This window comes from Netta rufina (genome assembly GCF_964035555.1).
Source record: "Netta rufina genome assembly, chromosome: 8".
NCBI lineage: Eukaryota > Metazoa > Chordata > Aves > Anseriformes > Anatidae > Netta > Netta rufina.
In genome coordinates this window covers 25,316,286-25,343,280 of record NC_140131.1, presented here as the reverse complement: position 1 = coordinate 25,343,280, position 26,995 = coordinate 25,316,286, and the positions used below count along the sequence as shown (strand labels likewise).

General features: G+C 43.5%; 1 protein-coding gene across 1 annotated transcript in view; it reads left to right on the top strand.

Annotated features, from left to right (window-relative positions):
* Nucleotides 1-5,399: 5,399 nt before the first annotated feature.
* DENND1B (DENN domain containing 1B) overlaps nucleotides 5,400-26,995 on the top strand; it is a 158,368-nt gene continuing 136,772 nt past the window's right edge. Inside the window, exons 1-2 of the mRNA XM_084291384.1 lie at nucleotides 5,400-5,566; nucleotides 7,635-7,699. Of these exons, the coding sequence (XP_084147510.1) occupies nucleotides 5,550-5,566; nucleotides 7,635-7,699 (82 nt within the window). The 5' untranslated portion in view covers nucleotides 5,400-5,549. The remainder of the gene's footprint in view (nucleotides 5,567-7,634; nucleotides 7,700-26,995) is intronic.

The window sequence follows — 26,995 nt, the reverse complement described above, 5'->3', positions numbered from 1 at the left end:
TTTAGCTCTTAAAACTCTGTAGTCTGAATGTACATTCATATAAATTCCTTCGGCCTCTTTGTTAAACTTCCAATTTAAAGTTTTACTAAATACAATTTCATTTGTAGCACAAGCGTCTGATTTCAGAATCAAAAGAGATTTTGACACTTGCTTTATAGAAAATGCATGGAATATTTCAAAACCTTTTCCACATAGCAACAAAAACAGCTAAAAGGAACAAAAAAGTATCATGATTCTATCTTATACAAACTGGGTCATGTATTTTCAAGTCAGGTAGTTTCTACGCAACGACTTGTCCTGTTACTGATCGTGATAAAAATGTTCATTTTAAATGGGCATACTAATGTAAGCTGATGAGTTTGACAGCTACACCAGCTGACCTGATTAAGAAGCCCTGCTTTCTCAGGCTCCTTGGTAGGATGTATTGATTACAAAGCCTGGAAATCATCATTCCTATCTAAGTAGTGATCTCTCCCTGGGTGCTCACTGATTAATTTATGACCATGTTTACCTGGGCATGCATGTTTGGGCAGATTAGCCTTTGCATGCAGCATTGCTGAGGGGACATTGACAGCTACTGGGTTGTTGCATCCCTGAACTTTAATGGTACCACAACAAAAGTTTCACACAGAAGTCCTACTTAGTCACATCTCTACCTTTTCAAGGTATCACATTTACTTTGCATTTTTCTCAAATCAGAAACTGTTCTTATGCAGGAAAACTTAAGCTTCTTACTTTTTTGTTTGTTTAGAATAAATAATGTTGAAAGATGAAAAAGATGGTTGGATGAATTGTGCAAATAGTCAATAAATGCAAAGAATCACTGCAGGCATATTTACTATATATGTTTAGTTAATCTTCACAGGCTTCTTAGAAGAGGTCTACTTTGAGTCAATGACTGCCTAAAGAAGCCGAGTTATGAAATAACTTGGTGTAGGTATCTTGTGTTTCTTAAGTATTTTCTCTTAAGTATTGTCTCATGTTAGTATTATGGCCAAGAAGTTTAATCAGTAAGTTGATGTTTGTGAATGTGCAGATCTGGAGGATTTTGTGTAGGGAGATTACATTGTTTCTGCATTTACAATTTGTGATGAGTACGCATAACAAACAAGGGGGTAAGAAAATCATCTCCAATCCCATTGAAATGAACAGCAAATTCTCCGTGAGGTCAGTATTTTGCTCTAAGAAATGTTTTCCAAGTCTGTGAGGTGTGATTAGGTGATTACATTGTTAGGAGCTGCACTGGTAGCAGCTGAGATAGCATAAAATGACTTGAAGTCACTTGAAGGAACAAGGACTAAAAGCAATCCCCATATTGGCAGAGTTTGTGGCAAACAAAGAAGTAATTCTTGGTACAAGGTATATATTTCTGATCATACAAACGTGTTCCAGGAAATGTTTTGTTATAACCACACAATAGGAAGTTGCATCTCTTCCTACTTTGCCATTTTTGACAAACCTGTTGATATTCCCAGGAGGGAACATCTTTTTTCCGCAAGCTCTGCTAACAGCGTTCTGCAGGAAATCTCCTTACTGCTTTCGGTAGCATTTAAGAGGAAGACTTTTTTTGTTTCTCTGGTTTTAATTTGTAGTATGTTTTATTATTGAATTAAATATACCTGGCCAAGGAACGCTTCTGTGATACTTAAGATCCCTTAATTCATTAGGGCTGTGCTCTGCCTTACAGGAGTGGCAAAAACTCTCTACTAACTCAGAACTGAGCAGGGGAAAAACAAAACAAAACAAAACAACAACAACAAAAAAACTTTGGTGGAGTCAGTTGGAGTGGGAGTGGAGTGGGAGACCTGACCTGTAGAGAGGTGGATTCAGTCAGCGATTCCTAAAACCTCCATAATTTCCTAGGATTGCCTTTGTTTGTAGGGTAAATCCTGCAGTCCCTGCGGGTTCCTCACATGAAGCATACTTGTTTGCAGTTCACATGGGGAGGATTCAAATTCACCCCATGCTAAATGCTTAACAGAGAGATTGTTGTTTCCACAGGCTGTGTGCTCTTCCCTTCTCTCTGTCCCCTCTACCTTCTCCCTGCCAAAAGAAAATCACCAACTGTGTGTACGTAATGGTTTCAGCTTTAAAAAAGTGATTGGATTCTCACGTAACTTTTCTTGCTTGCTCCACTGTTCCCAAGTGACATGATGTGTGGCCATTCCTTGTCTGTTTCTCATATCCCTTTTTGAGATTTGAACTGCACTCTGCATAACTTTTATAGACCCAAACCCACATGGTTTTGATTTGGCAGAGAATGGCAGATTGCTCCATATTAGAAGGGATGTGGATGCTCGTTTTTGACTTTTGTTTGGTGTTTCTCAACTATGTCTCCTGTTGTTTCCATACTGAATTTGGTTATAAACTCCAATGTATCCTACATATTTTGGTACGTTGATCCTTGAGTTCGAGCTGTCCTGTCGGTGTTTCCGTCCTCTCCTTATCTGATTCGGGTGAAGTAAGCTTTTGGGGGTCTTTCATGCAAGCTCATACTTACTGCGATGCGTTAATTAGTCAGGGAGAAAACGGAGCCTTGCAGGTCCCATTGGAATTGCAGCAAGCTCTCCTTTACTGATAGCACAGATGGGCTGAACAGTGGGTACACGTACCTCTAGGAGCTTTAGGGTTCCTTCACATTATTACAGTGGTAAAAAGATGAGTAATGAGTATTTACTGCTGGCTAGCTACAATTAAGATTGAGTAGGAATCTTCATCTTTAAATTACAAAGTTTTTAATTGCTCCTATCTATGAAATAAGTGTTCTTCTCCCCTGTCCCCCCGCCTCCAGCAAATCCTCTTATACTAGTCCCTACGCTAACCTTTTAAGGAGAACTTAGGCAGACTTCAGCCATTTTACAGTTATACAAAGCATAAATAAAAATGCTTTGTCTTCTGGATTACCTGATAGAATAGCTGACTCTGAAAAGTCCAAATATCACTTGTTTTGTGGTTCTAATTTGGAAAAGAAAAAGAAATATTAATGAAAAGTAAACTAGATGTTTGCAGCTTCAGAGTACGCTGAAGCAATCCATTCTCTGCGTAGCTATCAGAATTTTCTTTCAGTTTCTCCTTCTGCCTTAACCCTTTCCCAGGGTTAAAACAAGGCAGGAAGAAGTGGTTTTGAACACCAGAACCTTTCCTAAAACATTGTGTTTCATTAAAAAATAGCAATAAAGTAACTCTCCAGCTGCTGTGGTTATAAGGCAGTCTTGAAAATACGAACTAAGTGTAACCTAGGCAGAGAGGTCTCCTTAAGTTTTCACAGAGACAGGAATAATGGCTGTGAGAGATGTGAGGCTCATCTCATCAGGGTTTTATCTTGTGTGGCCTCTATTTTGCACGTGAACTTTCCCTGCTCCTCCTGCAGGCAGGCAAGGCGTGAGGCAGTGTATCTATCACCTGAAGATCCGATCATTTTACTCTTAGTGACAAGGCATGTAGGTACTCTGGGAAAGAAACCCTGCCTGTTTTTTTTTTTTTTTTTTTTTCCTCCAATTATAGCAAAATAAATTCTGAGGGACCTGATGGTCATATCAGCCCAGAAAGGCACCAGTCCTGGAGCCAGGCCAGGGCTGCACAGCAGACGTACCTGACAGGCTGTCAGATGGCTCTTCTGTCCGGAAAAGTGGTAAGCACCAGTAGTTTAGGACAAGAGCTAAAGAAACTCACAGCAGCCTTATAAAATATTTAATATAATCCAAAATACTGCTTTACCAAAATCCTGAAACACAGCTTTTTGTCCTCCTTCTGGTATGCTTCAAAATCGAGTTTTTCCATGCATAAAGTGTCTCACTGTTTGGGCAATCACCCAATCCAAATTCAATCCAGCGAGACTGTGGGCCATTTTTTGCGGCAACGGGTTTCGAAATCCGTGTGTTTTATAGGGCGTATGGGGCCCGAGACGGAGGGCGGAAGGGAGGCAGAGAGAGGCGTACAGGCACGATTCACCTCCCTCCCCACGTGCACTCTCAGTGAGCTGCACCCAGCTCGACTCGCTGCTGCTGCTGCTGCTGCAGCCCTTTTATTTCTGCCACTTCCCCTGCGTACAGGATGCGGCCGCTCTGCCTCTGGCATCACAGCCCAGTGGCTTGGGCTATCTGCTTGGGCTATCTGTCCCTGCTTTGCTCTGCCCATCTCTGGGTGTGGAGCACGGGCAGGCACCGCACCCACTCGTTCCCTGCCCTTTAGTCCAGGTTGATCTTATCAGAGAAGTTAAATTTAGCAGCAGTGTGTTAAGGCTGCCTGCTTCCAGGGCCTCTCGTGGTGTACGATCCAGGTTTCATGATTTCTCTAAAAGCCAAACCCCGAGCTATGTGAAGTGCATGGTTATGTGTTACGGATGCAGAGTCCCAGACAATTTCATTTACTTCAGGGGGAGCTGCAAATGCAGTCTGCTAAACACAGCCAAGACTTTTTGTAAAATGAAAGCTGGGAAAGTAAGTACTTGAAAACCAGGAAACTCCCAAAGCTAACGTTTCTGCCGCAACATCCAGTTGGGTTCGCTGCACATTCTCTACGTTTTATTATTATTTAATCTATATCCTGTGAGGTGTGTAGGATGTGTAATGAAGCCAAAACGATATTGCTTTGGAAAAGCCCGTCTTCGTAATTTCCTGGCTTTTGAATATTCGATTCTTTCAGCCTCGGTAATGCATTAATGCTGTTTTATGTGTTTAATATATAATTGGCCTGAATCTTTTCCTTCTTTTCAAGTGTTGATACGATGATTGATTTCTGGGGGTGAAATGAGCGAAGCTTTCTCTTTGGCCTGGCGTTGTGTGTGTGTGTGTGTGTGTGTGTGTGCTTTCCCTTACACCCATGCTATGTTCCTGCTGAAGGGTGCTTGGTGTAGGTGGGCGCTGGGCTGCTCAGCGCACCTCAGCTGAGCGAGACTTGGCAGACTTTGGAGGCCAGTGTTGTTTCTTCCTCCTTTCCAAACCGACTGGAAATACTGGAGGGCACAAAGCGTTTTTAGGTGTGTTTGCGCTTACTCCGGCACCTCCCCGAGCTGCTGCAGCCCGGCCAAGTCACCGCGGGTCAACCCCGAGTTTATGACCTTTAGCAAGAAAACCCCTCACTTCTCCACCACATATTAAAAAGGGCCGCGAGCGGGACACACTGCCCGGCTGGGGCGATGCTGCCAGCCTGTCGCGACACTCCTGTCGCCGACAGCGCAGCGGGCAGCGGCTGCCCGGGGCCGGCTGGGCGCCCCCCCGGGCTACTCCGGGGCCCGGCGGCGGAGCACCCCCGGGCCCTGAGGCTCAGGTGCCGCCGTGGCCGGGCCCTTCCTGGCCGCCAGAAGGTGCCGGAGCCGCCGCAACAGGAACTGCGAGCCGGGGGGAGGAGGCGGCGCCGCCGCTCCCCGCCGCAGTCGCGGCCCGAGCCGGGGGAGCGCAGCGCAGCGCAGGGGAGCAGCCATGGGCCGCCGCCCGCCGCCGCGCTGAGCCGCCCCCGGGGCCCAAGGGGGGAGCGGGGCCGGCGCTGCCCTCCCGCCCGTCCCTCCCCGCCGCCCTCCCTGCGTGCCGGCCGGGGCCCGCGATGCAGCCATGGACAGCAGGATCAAGTGAGTGAGGGGCCTCGGGGCCTGCCGGGCCCGCCCGGCGCGGCGGGGGAGGAGAGGAGGGGAAAGGAGGGGAAGGGAAGGGAAGGGAGAGAGGGGAGGGAGGGAGGCAGGCGGCGGGGCGCCCACCGGCCGCTGAGTGACAGCCGGGCACGGGGGCCGGGCACGGGGGCGACCGGCGGCGGGGGGAGCCCCGCGGCCGCCCCTCGCCGCCTGCCAGCCCCCGGGGACCGGAGAGGGGGGGGGCAGCGCCCCTGGGCTCGGTTGTAAAATGGTGGCGGGGCCGGGGTAGGGCTGCGGGGCCGCTCCGCCGCCTGCCCCTGCGGCAGGTGCAGGCAGGGGGGACCCGGGTGGGCAGGGGCAGGGACAGGGACGGGGACAGGGACAGGGCTGCTGCCGAGCAGCCCTCCGGGGGCTCTGACACTGCTGCGTGTGAGGAGGGAGCCTGGGAGGGGTCTTCTGGAAGAGCAGATGCAGGGGGTGGTGGTGAGGGATTCCCCCACCAAGTGTGCCCGGTGGTGGTGGAGCGGGGAGCCCTGGCTGGGTGTTTGGCACAGGGGGGCTGGTTGATCTTAAAAACAGCCCAGGGGCACGTGGAGGGGTGAAACGAGCTCAGCTTGGGCAAGGTCACGGGGAGGTGGCACTTGGTGTGAAGGAAGGACCTTGGTGGGCCAAGTGAAGCCGAGCCTCTCCAGTTTCACTCTGAACCTGCTCCCAGCTGCAGGAGCGAGGCGCTGACCTGAGCCCCAGCCTCACCTCCAGCCCCCAGGCCTGTAACCGAGCAGGGCTGCATTGCCTGCGCGCAGGGTCTGTGGGTCCTGCGTTTTTTCTCCAGCTAAATGCTTGAAATTATAATGCAAGGGAAGGTTGTGATATGGGAGGGCTATGTCTCGGTAACCTGAATTAGACTGTAATTGCATATGTCAGGCGATGATGGTGCTGAGGTCACTGAAAGCACGAACTGAATCAATTAATTTGTGACAGCTGAAATTTTCCCCAGCTCAGCCTTTGGATTTCGTTCAGAGCTGCCTTTAAAGAAACGACGGAGCATTAACTTGCTGCACCCTTTGTCTGAAGCGTTCTAGAAACTTGGAACCAAGTCCGGGTTTTTTTTTTTTTAATCTACCTAAAACTCCAGGAGGAGCATTACCTGAAGAAAGGAGTTCAAGTGCCAGCCTTTTATGTGGTTAAATAGATAATTGATATGGGTGCGGTTATACCGCTTGTTTTTAATATAAATAGCAGCGTGCTTGGTAGCCAGGGAGAGCTGGATGGTATAGCAGTGGCAACTCAAACTATTTTAATAACAATGTAGTCTGAGATTAGGACGAGCACTACCTGCTTTAGCATGTGCCCTCCGTTACCGTCAGGTGTGCCTTTACCAAAAGGATGCAGCACTGCCCAGGGTGGCTGTTAAAAGTGGGGGCCCCATCTCCCCACACCCTCTGGCTGGCTGGGTCGGGAACGTGCCCGTCCCCAGGCGCTGCCGCAGGGTTTTCTCAGTCGTGGAATCGTGCCTGCGGTTCAGCCTGTAACACTGACGATCGATATCTTGTGAAAGAGGAAGCTCGGTGATCTGCGGCCTTGTGGTGGTGATCAGGCACATCCAAAGGACAGTGGCAAAAGCATGGCATTAAAATGGGAGTTCAATGATAAACTATTCCTCTTAAGTAGAAACGAGAGGTAACCTTAGAAAAGGCTGCCTGGGATTCCCTTTAGTGTGTTTCAAATTGATCATTTGATAAAGGTTTTAGTAGTACTTTTTTTTTTTTTTCCTCAACTGTTAAACGTGGTGGAGCCACTGGAAAGCTCTTTTGATGCAATGACAGTATCAAACAACCTAAATTATGTGATTTATTTAACTTCCTTGTTCTTTTTTTAACACTGTACAGGAAAATGTGCCTTAGTTCCATGGAGGAACCAATCTGATTTCTAATTTTATTTTAATGAAATTTTAATTTATTTTAATTTATTCTGTACAAACAGAACAGAAGAGGTGTAACACTGTAGAAAATGATTTACGCTGTCTGAAACATCTGTAAGATTAATCAATTGTGTTTATTTCTCTTAGGGAAAATCCAGAACGTACCTTTGATTTGGTACTGAAGGTAAAATGTCAAGCATCCAAAAATGAAGGTAATGTACTGTGCTTATTGGTATTTATAGAAATAAGGGATGGAAAAAAAACAAAACCTTGTTTGTAACCTGCTCTAGTTTTGTCTAATGTTATGAACTGCTTTCAGATTGGGATTGTATTAGAAAATGACTGTGGTTACTGTATTGCCTTTTAAAACCTATTAATGTGTTAATTCATAGCTGTCATGCTTTTTCTATTGTTATGTTTTCCTTTTGGTTGTTGTAAAAATAGTTTTGCTCTAGAAACTTGCAAAGCTTGGACTTGAAGCGTAGCTTCCACAGATCCTAAGAAAACGTTGATTTTTGTATAAGATTTCTTTTAGCAGAGCAATTGGCTTCTGCCTATCAGTGGACTATTCATTTCAGTTAGTGTCACAGGGAGGAAGAAAGTTCTTTTCCAAACAGCAAAAATAAACATTATTTCTAGCTTGTGTTTGGCAGATGCTTTGGTGTGGTACATGACACAAACAGCGATGAGTTCTGACTTGCACTTGTGTTAGCTCTTGGTTTCACAGCTCTACAAGCATGTGGTAAAGAGATCTAGTACTACAAGAGTTACCTGAGAGAGGCTTTTTTCATCTTGGGTGTAAAAAGATGATGGGATTTCCAGTGCTAAAATTAAAGTAACCTCTATAATTTCCACTAGGGGAACTCAGGTCATGTTATCCTCCAAGGTTACTGGCCTTCTAGAAATGCCGGGAGAGAAGAAATCTTCTTGGGGTCATGTAGCCATGTTAGCCTGTGACAGTTGTGTCTTAATCACAACTGTAAGTACAATAGATTACACTTTAAAATTGAGCATATTTCTTATCCTGCTGTGCTAATGGCTGCTGTTTCTTGAGCTTACTATTTTAGTAAGTTAGAAGCCTACGGAAGAGCTTATGGAAGTATATAAACCCTGACTATTTCATTTTGTTTCTTTAGCCAACATTTTCATTCGTGGTGTAAACCATACCTGCCTAGTGTGTCTACAAAGCAAGTTTTTGTTGAAGCTAAACAATCATAGCTATTTAGGTCTTCCTTTTCTTTTCAGTGACTGACTGACAGTCACAACAGACTTTTCTGTACCTACGCTACTGTGTACTGTTATTGATACCTCAGGTTCCTCTGCTCTTTTTTCTTTTTTTTTTCTTCCTTATAATGCTGTGCTTATTTAGTTGTAGAATGACATCTTGGTCCTGTTGCAGTCCTTGGTTATTTTAATATATATATATATATATATAATATATATATTATATTGTGACCAGCAAGCATCCTTCCACTTACTGTCAGCCTTTTTGATTTGCTGTCAGTACAGTTGTGGTTTAGGGAATCAGACTGGCTTTCCTCACTTTGGTCATTGCTGTGTTTTGTTTTGTGTCATGGTACATTTGTCTTCTGTTTGCTCACTCTTGCAGTTTTTACCTTGCTAATTTCGTAGATGACAACTGTGAATCCTGCTTAGCTACTCTACTTCTGATAGATTGCTCCTTGTATTGCAGCTTCAGTCTCTGCCTCCATCTGACACCCTTTCTTGGAGACCATTCGCATCTCAGCTCAGGCCCAGCATCAGGCAGCACGTCTTGTTCAACTTCTCTCATCCTTTCCCTCCTGAGAGCTAGACTGTTGATAATCCTGCCAGGTCTTGGTCTCGAAATCTGGAACAACATGTTTTTCCTTCCGTGATCAGGATGTGGATCTGTAGCCTTCTAGTTCCTTTTATCTCCCTTTTGACCTGTGCCTTTTATTTGGCTTTATTCTATCATGACCATTGTAAGAAACCGCTTTTTGTTACCTGGGGCTCCTGACTGACCGCCCAGGCCTGAAGTCTGGTCTTGGTCCCTTTCCCTGCCTCCCTAGGTGGGCACAGCGTGCTGTTCACCAGTTGCCTTCTGTGGAGAGCAGCCCCTTTAGGAGACCTGTGCATAGCCCTGAGCAGAGTTACTGTGGAGGCTGCACCTGTGGTTGTGCTGCGGGGGCACCCTCTTCTGTCCCCCTTCTCATGTTCTTTCATGTTATACCTAATCCAGGTAACAAACTCTTTCCAGCAAGGGCCTGACATAATATTTACATGTGGTGCTATGACTGCAATAATGTATCCAATTAATATGTCTGGATGTTAAAGTTACTTAAGGGAAATTCACGAGGGATAAAAATGTGATGTCTTCACCGCCACTTTAGAAACAGAGCACGAGGCTTGTCATGCTAAACAGGGAGCTTTCAAGGTTGGTTTATTATAAGGCCTAACAAATTTGACAGTTAGCCTGTATTGTAGGTCTTGCCTTTAAATAGATTTTCATGCTAGGATAATCTTTTGAATATATCATACTTGAAAATGTGATCCATTCACCTGTTTCTTTGCTCACGCCTTTCTTTCTTATGAAAGAGATTTGTGTTTAAATAGGGGCTTTCTCCCTCGCATCCCATCTGCTCTGTGTACTTGATCCTGAAGCTATGTCAGGGTTGAATCTGTGACATCACTGTCATCAGTGTTGCCGTGGAAATATCACAGCCACCACGTTCTGAGCTCCCTGCATGAGTGAGCAGCAGGAGAAGCAGAGTCAGGAGAGAGGAAGACCTTACTGTGACCCGTGTATCTTGAAGCTTTTTCTGTTCAGGCTTCGCTGTAGCATGCATTCTCCTGAATTTTAATTTCCCTTTGCCAGTGTATAACTGTTGTAACAAATAAAAATTGAGGTGGCCCTCCTGGATGCATAACTATTAATCAGGTGATGGTTTTTATGAGGGTACTGTATGCCTGCGCATCAATGTGACATGATGAAAAAATTTTCAGTTAAAATTACTGTGTTTTTGGAAAAGAAGTTTTAGATAACATTCCTCAAGACCTATGCTATCATTAAGAAGTTATTTTTTTCAGACCTGACAGTGTCCTAGGGCTCTTCCAGCTATGAAGGATCACATGTACATGAAATGTGGCAGGGTTTATTTGTCTTGTGAAATTTCATCTTAAATCTTTCCACTACTGATTTACAGTATTGTTTTCTATTTGATGTAGGCACTTGAGAGGTCTCACGTAGGTTAATATAAATTTATCACTCTGTGTGTGGCACGTAACTCCTCAGTTAGCTCTAGGCTCAGTTGACTAGCATGGCACTAGTTATAGTTGGATCCAAATTTTGTTTTCCATTGGGTAGCTATTTTCTGTCATGCAAGGGTTGCTTGCTTACTTGAATAAGTAATTTCTTAATACTGTGTTGTTGATTGAGTGGATGATGCTTTTGGGCTGCTCTCTCTTGTTCTTTTCTTTTTTAAACTGCAGAAGTGCACTATAATACTGTACTTGTAACCTTTCCTCATTTGTGAGGCAGGAGAGAGAGAGAGGGGATACTTCTTAAATAAATATTCTTGTATTTGAGAACTGCATTGAACTAGTAGCATGCATTTTAACATTTTTGCTGTTGTTGATAACCTTTGTTCTTTGAGTTAGATTAAAAATCTTCTATTTATTAGAAGGGCTTAATGCTTACTGCTAGCACAAAACAGAATACGGTTCTCTTACAGATTGAGAATGTTGCCTACTGTATTTTAGTGTAAGCGACACTTCAGATGTTAGACCACATCTCAGCTTTACCTTGTTAGTTGCATTTCAGCTGTATCTGATTAGACAGTTGAAGCATTTATTCCGAAGAGGGGGAGAAAAGACTTCAGGAACATTGTATTGTAGCCAATGTCAAAACTTCCAATCATCTGCAGCCTGGTCAAAATTGTGAGCCTCGATTCATGTTGTATGCTGAAACAGAGTGACTGATGAGTGTGGCAGGTTTTTCTTTGGAAAATTTATAGCACGGTTCTCACAGAGATTTGGAATGAATTAACTTCTGTTCACCATGGTTTGATAAGCAACTGGGAGATGGTGCTGAGCTATTGTAACTGCCCAGTGCTGCAGTCATAAATTTGGCTTGCAGTGTCGATAGCATCTTGTGCAAAAGGTTTGACGTTGCCTCCCAGGCACTTGCAAGTTATCATTAATTCTCCCCTATGCTACTCCTTTGGGAACAACAAACAAAAGAAACAGCAAAAATGTTTGCCCATTTTTACATCAGCAGCTGGCCTGTGTTAGGTTTTCACTTACAGAGCCAAAGGACAACTTGGAAACAGGTATTATAGAAACTATCATGTTATTTTAAAGTCTAGCATTGCTCTTTAGGGTAAAAAGATACAAGTTCTTTGCTCTTTGGGCTGAATCTTGCTTCCTAGATATCAGGAATAACGTGCTCCTTGGTCTTCCTGAGTGTGTAACCTTATGTAAGACTTCCTGAATTAACCTTAAAGACCTTTCTGAATTAACATTATGTAAGAATTTCTGAATGTGTCTGAATTCTGATCACGGGACATGCCCAAAGTAATGATTCCAGTGTTATCTTCACAAATACTTGTCATGGTTTAACGCGGCCGGCAGCTAAACACCACGCAGCCGTTCGCTCACCCTCCCTCCTCCCTCTCTGGGACGGGGGAGAGAAATGGAAAGTGAAGCCCGTGAGTTGAGATAAAGACAGTTTAATAAGACAGGAAAATAATAATAACAATAATAATAATACAATGATGATAATAGTACTACTACTAATAATGTGCACAAACAAGTGATGCACAATGCAATTGCTCACCACCCGCTGACCGATGCCCAGCCTAACCCCGAGCAGTCCGGCCCCCTCCCCCCGGCTAGCCACCCCTATATATTGTTTAGCATGACCCCAGATGGTATGGAATACCCCTTTGGCTAGTTTGGGTCACCTGCCCTGGGTCTGTCCCCTCCCAGCTCTTGCTGCCCCCCCAGCCTGCCTGTTGGCAGGACAGAGCAAAAGGCTGAGATGTCCTTGGCTTAGTACATGTATAAGCACTGCTCTGCAACAATTAAAACATCGGGGTGTTATCAGCACTCTTCTCATCCTAAGCCAAAACGCAGCATTCTACCAGCTACTAGGAAGAAAGTTAACTCTGTTCTAACTGAAACTAGCAAGGTACTGTATGTTTTCACTGTTTATACATGAATGTATGTATATGCATGCATACATCTGAACTTCAGATTTTGGTTAAATATGCAAAGGAAGTGTTGATAATTCAGCTCATTCTATAAACTGCACGCCGTATACCGATTTTATTAAAACTGGGTTGCAGAGGCCAAATGCAAAAGGCAACACAAGTGTAGTAGCAAGAAGTGGCTGTGTGCAACAACTTCTGTGAACATGAGGTCTTCTGCATTTTTTTTCTACGGCTTCCCAAGAAGATGACTCAAGCTGGTTTCAGTTTGTGTGGTGAAGAGTACAGTTTGCTACACCTTCATTTTCTTCGATTATAGCACGTACAAAAAGCAACAGAAAGAACTCTAGGCTAGAAAAGGCTCTGCTGTGAGTGTGCCTGTTAAGTCCAGGGAATTAAACCACTGGATGTCTTGGTTTGTATCCAGGACTGCTTTAGTCCCGACTGAAGTTTTTCAAGTTCTACTTAAAAATCCCTTTGAAATAGCAGTTTGCTTTGTCTTCAGGTAAAGGATGATTGAACAAGGTTTGAGATTTGTTTGCTTTGCTCCTACAGCTGTAGGGCTAGATGCACCATTTTTGGAGAAGATTTTTTAAGTTTGTGGTGAAAGGAGAGAGAGACGGTGTTTTTAGGTTGTGGTGAGTTGCATAAATAGCTCCTGTAGCTTTTCTTGCCTATGCCAGAATGACAATAACATTGTTCTTCAGTAGAAGTTCTTGCTACCATTAAATTTTCAAGGAAAAGGTATGAAAATTGGCACAATGCTGTCTTGGTGGAGTTAAGAACTATATGAATTAAGTCCAGAAGTTTAAAAGTCTTTGTATGGGCTTTGACTATAATCTATAAGGTACTAATGAGATAGGTTACCCATGAACAGGAATTATCAACTGCATTCAACTTTTTTCCAGAGTTGGGACCTTCCAGAAACTACCTAGCTTGCTTTGGTAGGATTTCAATTAAGAATCTTCCAAAGCTGATTTCAGGATTGTGGCCAGAGCAAGGTTTTTTTTTTTTTTTTTTTTTTTTTTTTTTTTTAAATTTATTTTCTTCACGGTAGAGAGATGTTCATGAACCACAAACACTCTGAGCCTGTGGGTGTAACATGCTGATCAGATAACTCTTTTCCTCTGCTGCTTTTTTTTTTTTTTTTGCAGAGCATCACTCGAACCTGATTTGAAAAAATAAAATACTGCAGACTTCTTCATGCATTATGCTGATAGAATTATCTTTTTGAAGAGCAATTAAAATTTTTGATATAATCTTTTTAAATTACCAACCTTATTTCACTGTTGGTTTTAATTGGAAGGGCCTGCAGAAAGTTAGCTTTGTCCAATATTTTAAAGCTGTTATGTTTGTCAGATGACTTTGAAGAGTGTTTATACATTGCTATGAACTGGCTAAACTTTCTTATGAGTCGTATATTTATTTGTAGATTTTCAGTCTCAAATATTGCATTGCAATGTGAGAATGAGAAAACATCTTTTACTTTTTATTGGTCTAGAATAACATTTGTACAGTGCCATTCTGAACCTGGGCTAGCTGAATATAATCTTCAATACAGTTTTTGTATCTTTTTTTTTTTTTTTTTTTTTTTTTTTAAAGGCCTTCTTTCTGGACCCCTCTGACATTTCATTAAATTTAGCCCCCCACCCCCAACTCGTTAGCCTCATGTGTTGGATTTTAGGTTAATGCTACTTCCATATAATGTTTTCAAATGGTGGTCTGGTACCTAAAAGGCTTGGAAGAGGATATTTGGCCTAGCGTGTTTTCTGCACAGGATTATCGATTGATTAGGAGCAGAATGTTTCACAGTCGTTTGTGTAGGATTACAACAATGTTTTGAGGGCAAATGCAGACAGTGCGTGAGGTTGTGCATCTTTGTCATCTGGTTGGACAAACCGAGGAGTGTAAGGCAGAATTTGGCTGAAGCTGTCTCATGTATGAGCACCAAACGTGCTATAAGGCCTTCATAATTTATAATCTCTTGTATAACTTAAAGCCCTCCAGTCATATCTAAATGAATGTATTCATTATATTGAAAATTTTCATTTAATTGGAAAGCTCTTCAGGGTATGAACAACGTCTTCCTGTATGCTCGGACTGTCAGTAGCGAAGAGTGGGTGTTGTAGAATGAGGAACAAAAACAATTAAAGCGACTATGGTTTTGCATCTGTGTTTAAGATTTGAAGTGTTTTTTGTTTGTTTGTTTTGATTTTTATGCCTTACAGAAATGGAGGGTTAGTTATTCCAGCTTCCAGCTTCTCTCCACAGATGCAAAAACGTGGAGGAAAGCATCAGTGCTTTTCAGTGCTGCATGTCCTATAGATTTTTTTGCCAACCTACAGAGATTCTTGGATGTATGCGTAATTTGGAGGCGGGTGCAGATATGCGTGTGTAGGAGGGGGAATGGTGAGAGCTGCTGGAGAAACAGGTCAAGGAGACCGTGTCCCTCCTGTCTCCCCTGTGTTCTGGGCCCAGGAGAGGAGAGGAGACCTCAGTGGGCCCGGTGCTCAGAGGACAGGGCAGGGAGGGCGTCCGGCCCCGCTCGGCTCCAGAGGTTCCAGCAGTTGTGGGCGCAGGAGCAGGCTGTGAGCTTCCTGGGTGCCTGGGGCGAGTTATTCCTCCTCCTGGCCACATCATTTTATTGCCTCGTGCCACAGGCCTGCTCAGCAGTGTGGTCAGCTAGGGGACAGTGGATTGAAAAGGGAAAAAATCCAATGACTTAACTAACACAAATGTAATTTTTTTTGTAAAAAGTACCTTGTATAAAATTCAGTACAACTGACATACTGCTATTAAAATAAGCAAACAGAAGCCCCAGATGACAAACTGCATTATGCTGTGTAGTCCATCAATATAAAAGCTGAAGCTCCTGTGCTTATTTCTCATTTAATTTTAGTTTCGTTTTAGTGCTTAACTATTTGAGATGGCTGCCTGGGGGATAGTTTGCGGGCTTTTAAATTGCTTGCATTCAGAAGTGTTAAGAGTTCACAAATTTTTCTAAGCTAATGTCAGCATGCTTCTGCCCTCCCACACGCTGAGCAGTCCATCTTACACAAAAGTTTATCATTCTTTCAGGAGATAGGCTGTGCTGATAGCTCTCCATATATAGCTAACTGGCCTGTCCTCTCTGTGTGGAGGACTTAAAATCTGCTTAAAAAGCTTTAAAAAGGTTTGCAAGGTTTGTAATGTTTTTTTTGCAAAGCCGTAAGGCACTGTCTCTCTAGCACCAACCTGAAAAAGCTGTAGCGTGGGGTTTCTGTTCTGATTCACAGCAATGGGCTGTGTAGGTTTTCTTCCTTCCCCACTTGTGCTACGAGTGGGGGATGCAGTAGACATGCTCCTCGTGTAGCTTGGAATCGATCCTTCTGTTTGTAAATAAAGTGAAGCATGATCAGGGCTACAAAGACAACTGTTACCTAGGCTGTTAATGGAAGCCTTTACAACAAAACAAAAAACCCAGCTGCAGACAAACAGAAACACTAAAGCCAAAGTAAGTTTTCACAGTAAGGTGCTGTTTTTATTCCTTAAAATAACTGTGTAGTAAGAGCAATTTGCATGCAGCACCACTTTGCAATCAGTGTGTTCAGGAGCTCTATTTTTATAGTAGGGTGACTTGTGATAACTCCAGGATCTGGGTAAAAGCATGGTATTTACAGACACTTACTTGAAGTGACAGAGGAAAGAGTGAAATGCTGTAAGAGACAACTTCTTGTATTTGCCTTTGATGTTTTCTTTGTATTTTGGAACTGTAGCTCTGCATTTGGAACCAAGTAACTTGAGTGGATGAAGGCTTCTTATATATTATGAATCTGGTTTAGGAGAAAAGATTAAAAATACTGAACTTCATCTGGAAAGAAGAAGAGAAAAAGCAGAAGTGGTGAGGGGAAAAAAGGTCTGAACAAGATTTTGGGTGTGGTGCCTGTGCTTCCTGAACTGGGAAAGCCAAGGCAGCAGTTCAGTCAGGCAGTTGTCCATTGCAAAGTTCTGAGTCGTCATTTGAAAGATACTGTCCAAGAATTAAATCCTTAACGAGAAATCAGGCTTCAAGAACACCATTACATTATGTTTGTTGGAGCTTGAACATGGGTCTGATTTTTTTCAAATTTGGGCGGGTAGATTTGTATCTAGCTAACAGTACAAGCTTGTGTCTGAGAACAGAATATAGCTTAGGGTTTTTGTGTTTATTTAGGGTATATTTAACAAATCTTTTTGGTTAATGTCAAGTTTTAATCATCATAGAGGTATAATTATCATAACCAAGGTATTTTGCCATAGATGTAACCATTAACTGTTGCATTTTTCCTGAAGCTCAGAATGGGAAGGAGTCACACGGAGTGATTAATGCTTCTGCTTGCGTTCAGAGAGCGAGAAATTCCTATTCATCTGACTTCAGATGCGGTTCACATCGAGGGTTTTATTTCTTGTATTGGTTGAACCTGTGTTAGAACACTTCTGAATATTGTGAGATTACGGTGCCAAACTTTTGCTGTTGAGAGGAGGCAGACCTTTTCCTCTGTGATGTGACATGCTGAATGCAGAAGTCTGCTGTCTTTGCAATTAACCTCAGTATTTATCATCCGGTATTTAACTCAGCTGCGTTACAAGAGCAGGGTTGTGCTTGACACAGAGAGGCTGTGATGATAACTGTTACAAGCACAGCACTGCTACCCCCACGAGTTGCAAAGGAAGGCTGAACTTTTTTCAGGCAGCTACTTCCAGGAGCAGAGAAGTGCTACTGGAGGGTGCTGCGTGGGGCGAGCATCCTTCCTGCCTCGGCTGCCTCCTGGTAGCCTCGCGCTGCACGGTGCTCACCGTTGGGCTGCCAGGAAATATTTCTCACATGAGTCAGATAAGCAGGAACCGGTGGGATTTTTGTGCCTTCCAGTGTAGCATAAACTGTTGTTTCACTTCCCGGCATTAATATGAAGTTGTTGAATGTGGTGTGTTTTTAAATAAATACGTTGCCAGATCCAGAATCTGAAGGAAAAAATAAAAAAAAAAGCTAGAGATGCCCTTCCTCTCTCCTGCCATCTTCCTGTGGCACGTTGCAGTGATGGCTTTTGGACTTCTTGGCTGCTTTCAGAGTGCTGCTGTTGAATTCAGGTTATGTTAAACTCCTGTCTATTACTTGACAATACGGCTTCAACAGCTTAGCTCGAGCTTTCCAAATTTCTGCTCATGCAGTGAAGCTTAGCTCTTAAGGAACAAACAAATACTCAAGGTTATATCCCTGTCATTCACAGTGACTTTAAGGCATAGCGCATTTGGATGTAGATTAAATTTTCATTTTGTGTAAACAAAGCCTTGTCTAACAAGCACGGTTACGCTAGATTGGTGTCAGGCAGTAATTTATAGAACTGAAAATAGTTAATGGTATTGTGACACAACATGGGAAATTTTGAAAAACTTTGTGCAGGAAAGAGTTTTGCTGGTATTCATATTCTAGGTATCTTCTTCCTGCTAAGAACATTGCCGGATGAAAAATGACTTCAGTTCCCTAAAGCAGATGAATTGCTTGCTACTACAGCTGAAATTAATGAGCTTTTCATCATGTCACAGGTAGCTGTGATGAAAAAGTGGTGGTGTGCCAGCACAGGTAAAGCTTTCTGATGCTGGAAACTTCATTTGGGAAGGTTCTGAGCGTTCAGTCAGGCACTTTGAGTTGGTGCATCTGAGTGAGCCCATTTTAGTCTGGGAATGGGCCTGTCCCACGCAATGTGAGCACATGCTTACATCTGCTTTGGCGTGTGGTCAGAGCCCCGGAGCATCTTGCAAGGTTTGCTCTAAGAAACTGATACAAGCCTCAGCTGGGGAGAAAGCCAGCTCAGACTGGTGTGTGTACCTAATAAGGAAGCAGCTGAAAATGAGAATTATCCTTCTCAGTCTTTATATGATATGCTGTGTTTTACATGGAATAATTTGAAAGGTACTCACTTGCATTCTGGTGATCATGTTAGAAATCAGTGCTGTGGATGCTTGAGACAAAACAAAAAAAAACAACAAATGTTGAACTGCCTCTAAATGCCTGGCTGAAAACACTTTCCATTGTCAATTAAAAATAAATTAATTAATTTAAAACATGCCCTAAATTCTCTGGCAGCCAGCGATGGTGACTCTCTTGCTCTGAAATACAGAGGGCTGTGTGGCACTGCTAGATGCTGGCAGACCCAGCAGACTTCTTTGTCTTTTACGATACTTGTCAGACCTTGCGGTCCTTGGGGGAAATTTGCATTATTTATTCAACAGTGAACAAAACAGAAATCCTTTCAGCTCCCATTATTGGGGGTAATGATGGAGGAATGGCTAAAAAAAGAGAAAATAATAATAAAAATAAACCCAGCTACCAGTGGAGGAGGCTGAAGGAGAGGTAGCTGGGGGCAAGCTGGTGCTGGCCGTGGGGGGCGTGAAGGTGGTCTCCTTGTACGTGATCTGCCGCGTGTGTTTTAAATAGGTGAGGAAGATCTGAGTCTGCAGCGTGCTTTGGGGCTGTAGGAAGATGCTGTGTGGTCATCTGTGTAAAGATGGGGGCCTCTCGTTGTGAGGTGCTCGCTTCCACAGGAACACCCAGCAGAGGCTTTGGCTTTCTGATGTAACAGCAGATGTGCTTCACGTGCCATCCAAGCTTTAAGCTGCTCCGCAGTCCATTTGCAGGCAGACAGACGTGTTCAGCTTGCCTCTGTCTGCCGTCATTTCAGTGAAATGTGGCCTGGGGTCGTTTTGGTAGTGCTGTAACCACGTGAGGCGAGCGTGTAGCCTTGGTACATGCAGTTGTTCTGGTTTCTTGCTGGGCACACAAACCAAGCAGTGCACAGGCCCAGTCAGGGCTGCTCATGTGTCCTCAAATCACAGCGAGATTTTTATAAGCCAGCAAGACTGCATCTCCTACAGTCCTCGTTATATCTTGACGTAAACAGGGAAACGTGATACTGAGGCATGCTGCTGGGGTGCTGCTGCTTCTGCGTGCATCAGGCCTGGGAGTTCCTCGGCTGAGCATCAGCAGTGTGCTTGGACTGTCAGCACGTCTGCAGGCAGGCAGGACAGGAGGCCTGGCCAGGACACAGCGTGCCAGAGCAGCACCAACAATAGTTGCAAGCAAAGAGATATTTTGAAGTGCTTTTTACGCAACGAGACCAAAACCTTCTGGATGTTTTAACTCATTATTTAATTTGTAATACTTGTTTGACCTGTGTTTAGTTAATGTTGCTTGGGAAATGTAAAAGAGTGTCTATTATTTATCGCAGCAGTTACTGTAGGATCTCTGTGCCTGTGGGTCAGAAGGCAGCGAACACTGTGAAACAGCTCCAGATAGCCTCATCTGAGATAAAGGCTGAAACAGTTAAGTGTTACGGGAAGTGAGTAAAAGTGCTTTTCACTGATTGATGTTCCAGACCCCTCTCCCCCTTTTTTTTTTTTTTTTTTGAAGTCCCAGTAGTATATATTTGATTAATCTATTTGATGGGAATATTAGAAGTCATGTCATACGTGCAAAACAAAAAGAAATGATAGCGTATACCGTGTGTTATCCTAAATTAATAATCCTGTGACAGAACAATAGTGATCCGTTACAATAACATAATACGTCTTGGAAACCAAAGGAACCATGTTTGAATTATAAATCGATAGTTCTAAGGTTTAATTACCCCATAATATTCATGCTTTATTCAACAAGATTTCTGGAGTTTTTTGTTTAACTCTGCAGTGTATCAGCTAGACGTACCGGAATAATGTACGTGTTGCAAATATGCTTGGTTAGGCAGAAAGCCAGATTTTAGTCTCAGATCTGCTTTGAACACCAGCAACTGAGAGATGAATTGGAAGTCATTATTTTCAACTTCATTAGCCTCTTCTAAAGGGAATGTTTACTGTATAGCAGCGATGGAAAGCAGCAGTTGGTTGGGATCCACCAATTGAGTCTTTGAATCTGAAATTCTCAGACATCATATGATAGAATAATTATATTCATAAATTATGTGGGCAGTGAAACAATAATGCTTTTGCATAAATAGCCACGTTAGAAGTTCTGGACATTGACATAATGCAGAGGAGTATGGGTGAAATCTGCTTTATGTATCATAAATCCTGGTCCCGTGCTGTGGGAAATAAGTAATTGCTGTGCGCTGAGAGCTGGCCATACGTGCCAGAGACGTGGTGGTACGCCAGGTCGTATAATGTGCAGTATTAGCCATGTCTGGGTTTGGGTGGTAGGAAGTAAACAAAGAAGAGGGTTGTATAAACAATAAATGAAATATCTTCCTAACTTTGGGGATTAGATGGCTTGGTAGTTATTAATACGATATAAAACCTTCCAGCTCTGGAACATGTTTATAGAGCTACCTCTGATGGATTGTGCTTTTTTTTTTTTTTTTTTTTTTTTTTTCCCCTCCTTTTGAGTGTCCTGTTATTGTTCATTTTTGTTTCACCCTCTGCATGTGTACGATGGATGTTTTCATTTGGCTTAGCAACACTAAGGGAAAAGGATGAAGAAAACTCATTGTAAGGGCCAGACGTAATCCTAGATCTCTGTTGAATTTTGCTGATGTTGGGCTTCAGCCAAAGTGGAAAAAAAAAATGGTTGCAGAAAGGTAAAATACATGCTACGTGCTAGCAGGCGATGCGAGCACCGCCCACCCCAGACGGGGAGCCAAGAAAGCCAGCAGCACATCGCTGGAAGCCTGAGCTAAAAGACTGAGTGTTGGTGTTAATACGCATCCAGGAGGTGTTTTCTGAAGAAAAGAGAAAAGATGGAGCTTTTTTTCCCCCCCCTCTTTTCTTTGAATAATATTTTTTTCCAGGAAATAGCTGCTTCAAGTTTGAATCGAGTGACTGACACTAGTGCATTTCTCGGTGGTAATTCTCTTGTGCCAGCTGCAAGTGTTGCTGTATTCTGGCCTATAGCCTCTCTTTCCCTGGCGAGCTAACAGAAAGCAAACGTTAGCTCCGCTACTGCCTGGCTGCCCAGGCCTTGTGCTGGTGCAGGCGAGGTCGTGCTGAGGGGATGAGAGCTCCCGAATCTGGCCCTACAGAACGGGCAGGTACTCGGTGCTGGAAGTTAGGATGCAGATGCATTATGGGGATATCTGTGCTTTCTGCTTCAGTTGTGGAAGAAACACCTCAGTTTCTCAAATGGAATGAAAATACCATTTTCCTGTTAGCTTTCCTTTATCCCTGGAGTAAATATTTGGGAATGATGATTTTTAGAATATCCGAAAATGACCTGAGACTGTTTATTTTGTTGACTAGCTCCTAATTAGCAGTATAACCTTAATGAGCAACGTCTTTGGCTGTAGCTGAAGAGCCTTTCAGGACTCCCCTTCAGGCAGGAGCCCAGGCGGGTGATGCCTGTGGTCAAGCGGCCGTCTCGCCTCACGTGGGCTGTCTGCTGGGAAAGGCAGCGGGGAGCTTTTGCTGTATGAACTTGTAAACATATTTAGGCAGTAAGCAGCCTTTTCAAAAAGAAATTGCTGCTTCATACACTGTTGTTTCATTCAGAGAGGGAACCACAATTGTGTCCTCCGTGAAGCGCTTCAGTATTTACTGTTGAAAGGGCGAAGGCAGACTATGTGCTATCACTGCTTTAGCACCACAGCAGCGCTTCAGCTGCAAGTCTCTGTGGAAGTTATAATTTCCTGCTGACCTGTAATGTGAAAAAAGGTGTTCAAGGCGTTGTCGAGCTGTGAAACTTACCATTAAAACACGGTTAATGTTGCCCTGTGCTTCGGCATGTTTACAAGATTTCAAGCTATTCATAATAATAAAAAATCAGAAAATTCACAGCTAAACAGCACGTGGAGTTTGCCCGTAGCTCATCCAATGTGCCCTTAGGTGCTTACTGCCCTGCTGTCCTCCAAGGAGCAGCAGCAGGGAGAAGGGAAGATGCTCTGCTTTCTGCCCACACGGCAAGGGCGTGTTGTGTGGGAAGCTCCACGACGTGGCACTTCTGCCTCTGGGCCCTCGCTGTGGTAGGGTAAGCTGAGGAACTCTGGCCACCTCTCCTGCGGTCACTTACTTGCTGTGCACCTCTAAGCCTCTCCTGACGAAGGAAGCCAGCCAGGCACACGTTTTGGTGATGGAAATCCAGAGAGTAATCAACGATGTGAGAGGGCAAGTGAGCACCCTGGTGCCTGGCATCCCTCTTCGTTTCCTTGTTCTCGGAGGGGACAACATGGCCAAATCTAGGTCTTTGAGAGTTTGACATACCGCACAGACGTATTAAAAACTTGAGTTAACAGAGTTTGTTTGATTTCTGTCTCTTTTTAAGTGGAGGCTTGATTAATGTGCTGGGAGTTGTGAGGTAGATAATGAGGCCCTCTTAGTTCAGACGGAAACTTCTGTTGTGTTAGTAACATGTTCATAATATTTCAGACCATCTGATAGTTGCTTCGTACCAGATCAGTGTTACTTTTATGTAAAATATGCCATTTTAAAGTAGACTGATATTTTAAAGAACTGTAAAGATGGGTGTTTATCAGATTTCTGCTCTTCATTATCAAAGCCTTCCTCCTGACTACTTAGCAAAGAAATAAGGAACGCTACAGTGCAGGTTCTTCCAAATGCCTGTAGACTTCCACACCAAAAGCAAAACAATGAAGTGATGTACTCACCCTCCGTTAGAACCTTTTTTGGGAAAAACTGAACTGTTTGAAGTCAAAAGCTTCTTAAGGGGTTTTCAGGTATTACTGGAGAATTGTATTCAGTAACCTTTTTTCTCTTTAAATTTAGCTACAGGGTTTTGCAGCGCTTGGAATGACTCATGCATTGTACCGTGGCTTAAAAAATTACCCCGCTGTATATTTAGAGTTCTAACTCCCGTTTTTAGAAGCAGCTTAAGAGGCTGTAACTGACTAACAGAGATCAAAATGATTAAAGAGGCCCCAAAATATGGTAGGTAGTACTTTGTATATCTGTCACTGTTAAGAAGGATTTTAGATACAACACAATAAACTACACATAACAGTGCGTGTGGTGTTTCTAGCATGATACATGTATAATTGTTTGTAAATTAATTTGATTATATGCTCAACAGATCAGGAATGAATAACAATTTAAGTAATTTTATCCCTAAGTGTATGTGAAAACAAGACCATAAAGAACAGCACATAGATGAAGGGGACAAAGTAGGTCAACCAAATCAGCTGTGTGGAATGGTTCTGAAGTAGGTGTTTTGTGTGTTGGGGTTGTAACTTTCTGTTGAAAAAATGTTTCTTGCCACATCTGAAATGAGATTTCAGCATTTTGTTTAGCAGTTTGATGGAATGTCCCCTTATCATAGTGCAGTTGGTTCCTCATTTCGCTGTGTTCTTGTTTTTGGTTTTAATTTTGTGTGCTAGTGTGTGTGGGAGGAAGTTATGACTGCCGCTGCTCACTGGAGGTGCTGTGTAATTTGAAGAAAAACAGAAATTTATTCTTAAATTCAGCTTCTGTGTTAGATAAATTTTCAGTGCAGAAGAAAGATGTTGCTTCACATCATCAGAACAAGTGAAGTTTTTTCTTTTTTTAATGTAGATCAGTCACGTGGGCCTTCCTTGTTCTTTAATGTGTACACGGCCTCTCTGTGAATGAGCGCTCCCACTCACGCAGCTGCTGAAACACCAGCGAATAAAAGCAGCTAAGGCAGCCAGGCAGGTGTTGCAGGTCAGCGCTTTGGAGATGCTGGCCAGCATGACCTGAAGTATCCAGCTAACTCCTGAGCCATGTGGAGCACTGCCTTCCAGAAGGGGCAGCACATATCAGGGCTGATACCGCTGCAATGAGCTCAGTGCGCTATCACTGAAAGGGACTGCCTGCTAGGGACGGGACACCCGCATCCCCAGCCTAAAATACAAACCTTGTCCTGCTGTCTGCAGCTTTCCTGGCACGGCTCAGACACCAGGCTGCCTGGAGGAGAACTGCTGTGCCCTTGCTCGGCGGATAAAGCGGGACCTGGCTGGGGCAGGGCTGGAAGGACTGCGTGGCTGGCTGGTTGCTGCCGCCTTCGCCATACGTGGGTGTCTCTGTGCACCCCCATCCTCTGCAGCATCCTGTGGCAGTCACTTCTGGAGCTGCACTAGGTCGAGAGAAGTGTGCCCTTCTGCTTGTTTTAAGCCTGCTAATGATGATTTAATTGTTCTGTAGGTTTGGTATTACAAGAAATATGGAAAACATTCCTTTTCACCTTCATTTGCACCACTGATTTTTATTCCCACATCTGCCTGTCTAAACCGAAGTGTGTAGTCTGTTGAGCCTGACCATGAAGAGATGCTTTTCTGTCTCAGTGTTGTTCTTTGCTATTCTTTTCTCAATCTTTTTTAGGGTTTTGGGGAGGGGACATGTGTTGTGTTATGGATTTCTGTAGCAGCAGCACGCTGATGTGCAACTTTTTACCCTGTAGTTGGAACCAAGCGTTTCATCAGGCTTAGCCAGGGTGAAGGAGCTACTATTTATTGGTACCTCTCTTTCTCATAACCAGTTTGTAAATGCACAGAGTTGTAAAACAAGCACCACCACCCACAAACCACAGATTTTTAGTTCTGTCTGTTTTTAAAGCTTCAAATCAGTAGTTGATCTCGTTGGCTGTAGTGCTGGCTGTTAGGACGTTTGCCTGTTTGGAGTCATGCTGTGGTGCTAAATGTGGGGTGGGGTGGGAGAAGAGAATATAAAAATGGCTCAAAGTGTATTTTCAGTTCAGGATGAAGAATTTCTGATGTTCAGTTGTAGCTGCAGGGAGAACTTCAAAGTGTTTCAATTTCTACCATGTTAGTATTTTTTTCCCCTCTCAGTAACCTTGTTTAGAGCTAAAAATAGTGATGAATCACAAGTGAATCCATTTCTATTATCACACTTTGGGTTAATGCTCCAGATTTGCCCCTTCTCAGACTGTTTCTTCTCAGATATTTTGTCTATCTGAAATCAGTTTGCACGTAACCTCTCAGCCTGTGTGTGTGTGAAAATATGCATCTCGTTGAGTCACGAACATAATATCTATACATGGGGAAGTTCTTCAGTACCAAAAGTAGGATTATAGTATAAGATCCCCCGTTGCTGTTCTTCTGGCAGCTGTGTTGTTTCGGGGAGCTACAGCTCCCGTGTAGTACTGCATAGCTTCAGAGAAAAGTGATTTTTGTTTTTTATAGTTTCAAATATAACGTCCTTAAGTTTTCATTTGAGAAATCTCTCTTCTAGTTGCTGATTTGAGCAGCCTACTTAAAAGTAAATCATATATTGATATGTCAGGTTGGGCATCCATTGCTATCTTGCACTGAGAAATACTTCTCAGTGGAGAAGTCCAGAAGCAGAGGACACGGAGGAGAAGGCATTTCCAGTCTGTGGGGTAGAAGGCAAGCGTTTTCCTGCCTAATTTAAATACAGTAAATGATCCTTTTTTACTAATTCTGTGTATTAGTTCTGGAGTTTAAAGATAATGTGGCGAGGTTTAAGTATGATAACTCCAAGTAAAAGTAGTTCAGTACAAGCCTGAGGGTGTTCATGCTCTTGTTTCAGTGCAGAAGGCGTCGCTGCTGGTGGCTGCGGTGTGCAGTACTTGTCTCCTTGGGAAGTGGCCCACTTCTCAGGCTTGGGAAGGGTCCCAGATCCTGTAACATACCGAAGGTTGACTTGGATATTTTTCTAGCTAAAGGTATTGGCAGCTGCCCCACCTAGCAATCTCTAGGTATGGCTGCAGCTATCCTGTGTGACTCCTTTATTTAAAGGTCGATGCAGGGAACATTAAAATAGGTGGGCTTCCAAAGCATGACTGTCCTGTGCGGCAGTGGGTGGTGGTGGCGTCTGCCTGAGATGTGATACTCCAGAAAGACAGAGAAAGCTATCTCCTTATGGTTGCCTCCTTCCCAAATGCAGCCTTTTCTGCCTGTTCAGAGAATTGAGGTTCCTGGCATTCCCGTCCTGTGGCGGTGCAGTTGCTGTAGCTTTTGTTCCTAGGCTCTCTGGTCCTGTTGCTTCCCATATACTGCTGCTATGACCAGGCCCCAAGGGGTGGTTGGTAAAGGGTAAATATGACTTTTTTTTTGCTCTTACTATTATTTATTTTACTTGTTTCATCAAAAACGTGCTTTAAAAGACAACCATATATAAAACAAGCAAACACCTTCACGCTGCCCCCATCAACCAACCTATGCCAAATCCATATGCCTCTTATGGTGGGATGCTCTGGCTCTCTTTTCAAGTAGCTTGCTGAAACTGCTGAAATAGATGCACACCCTGTGGCTTCTTCTCCCAGCAAAGCCCAGGCAACTCTTTCCAAAATACACATTTGAGAGAGGCTATAAAAGCTCCGCAAAGATGCAGAAATCAGTTTGTCTGCAATAATAAATTCTTTCCAGT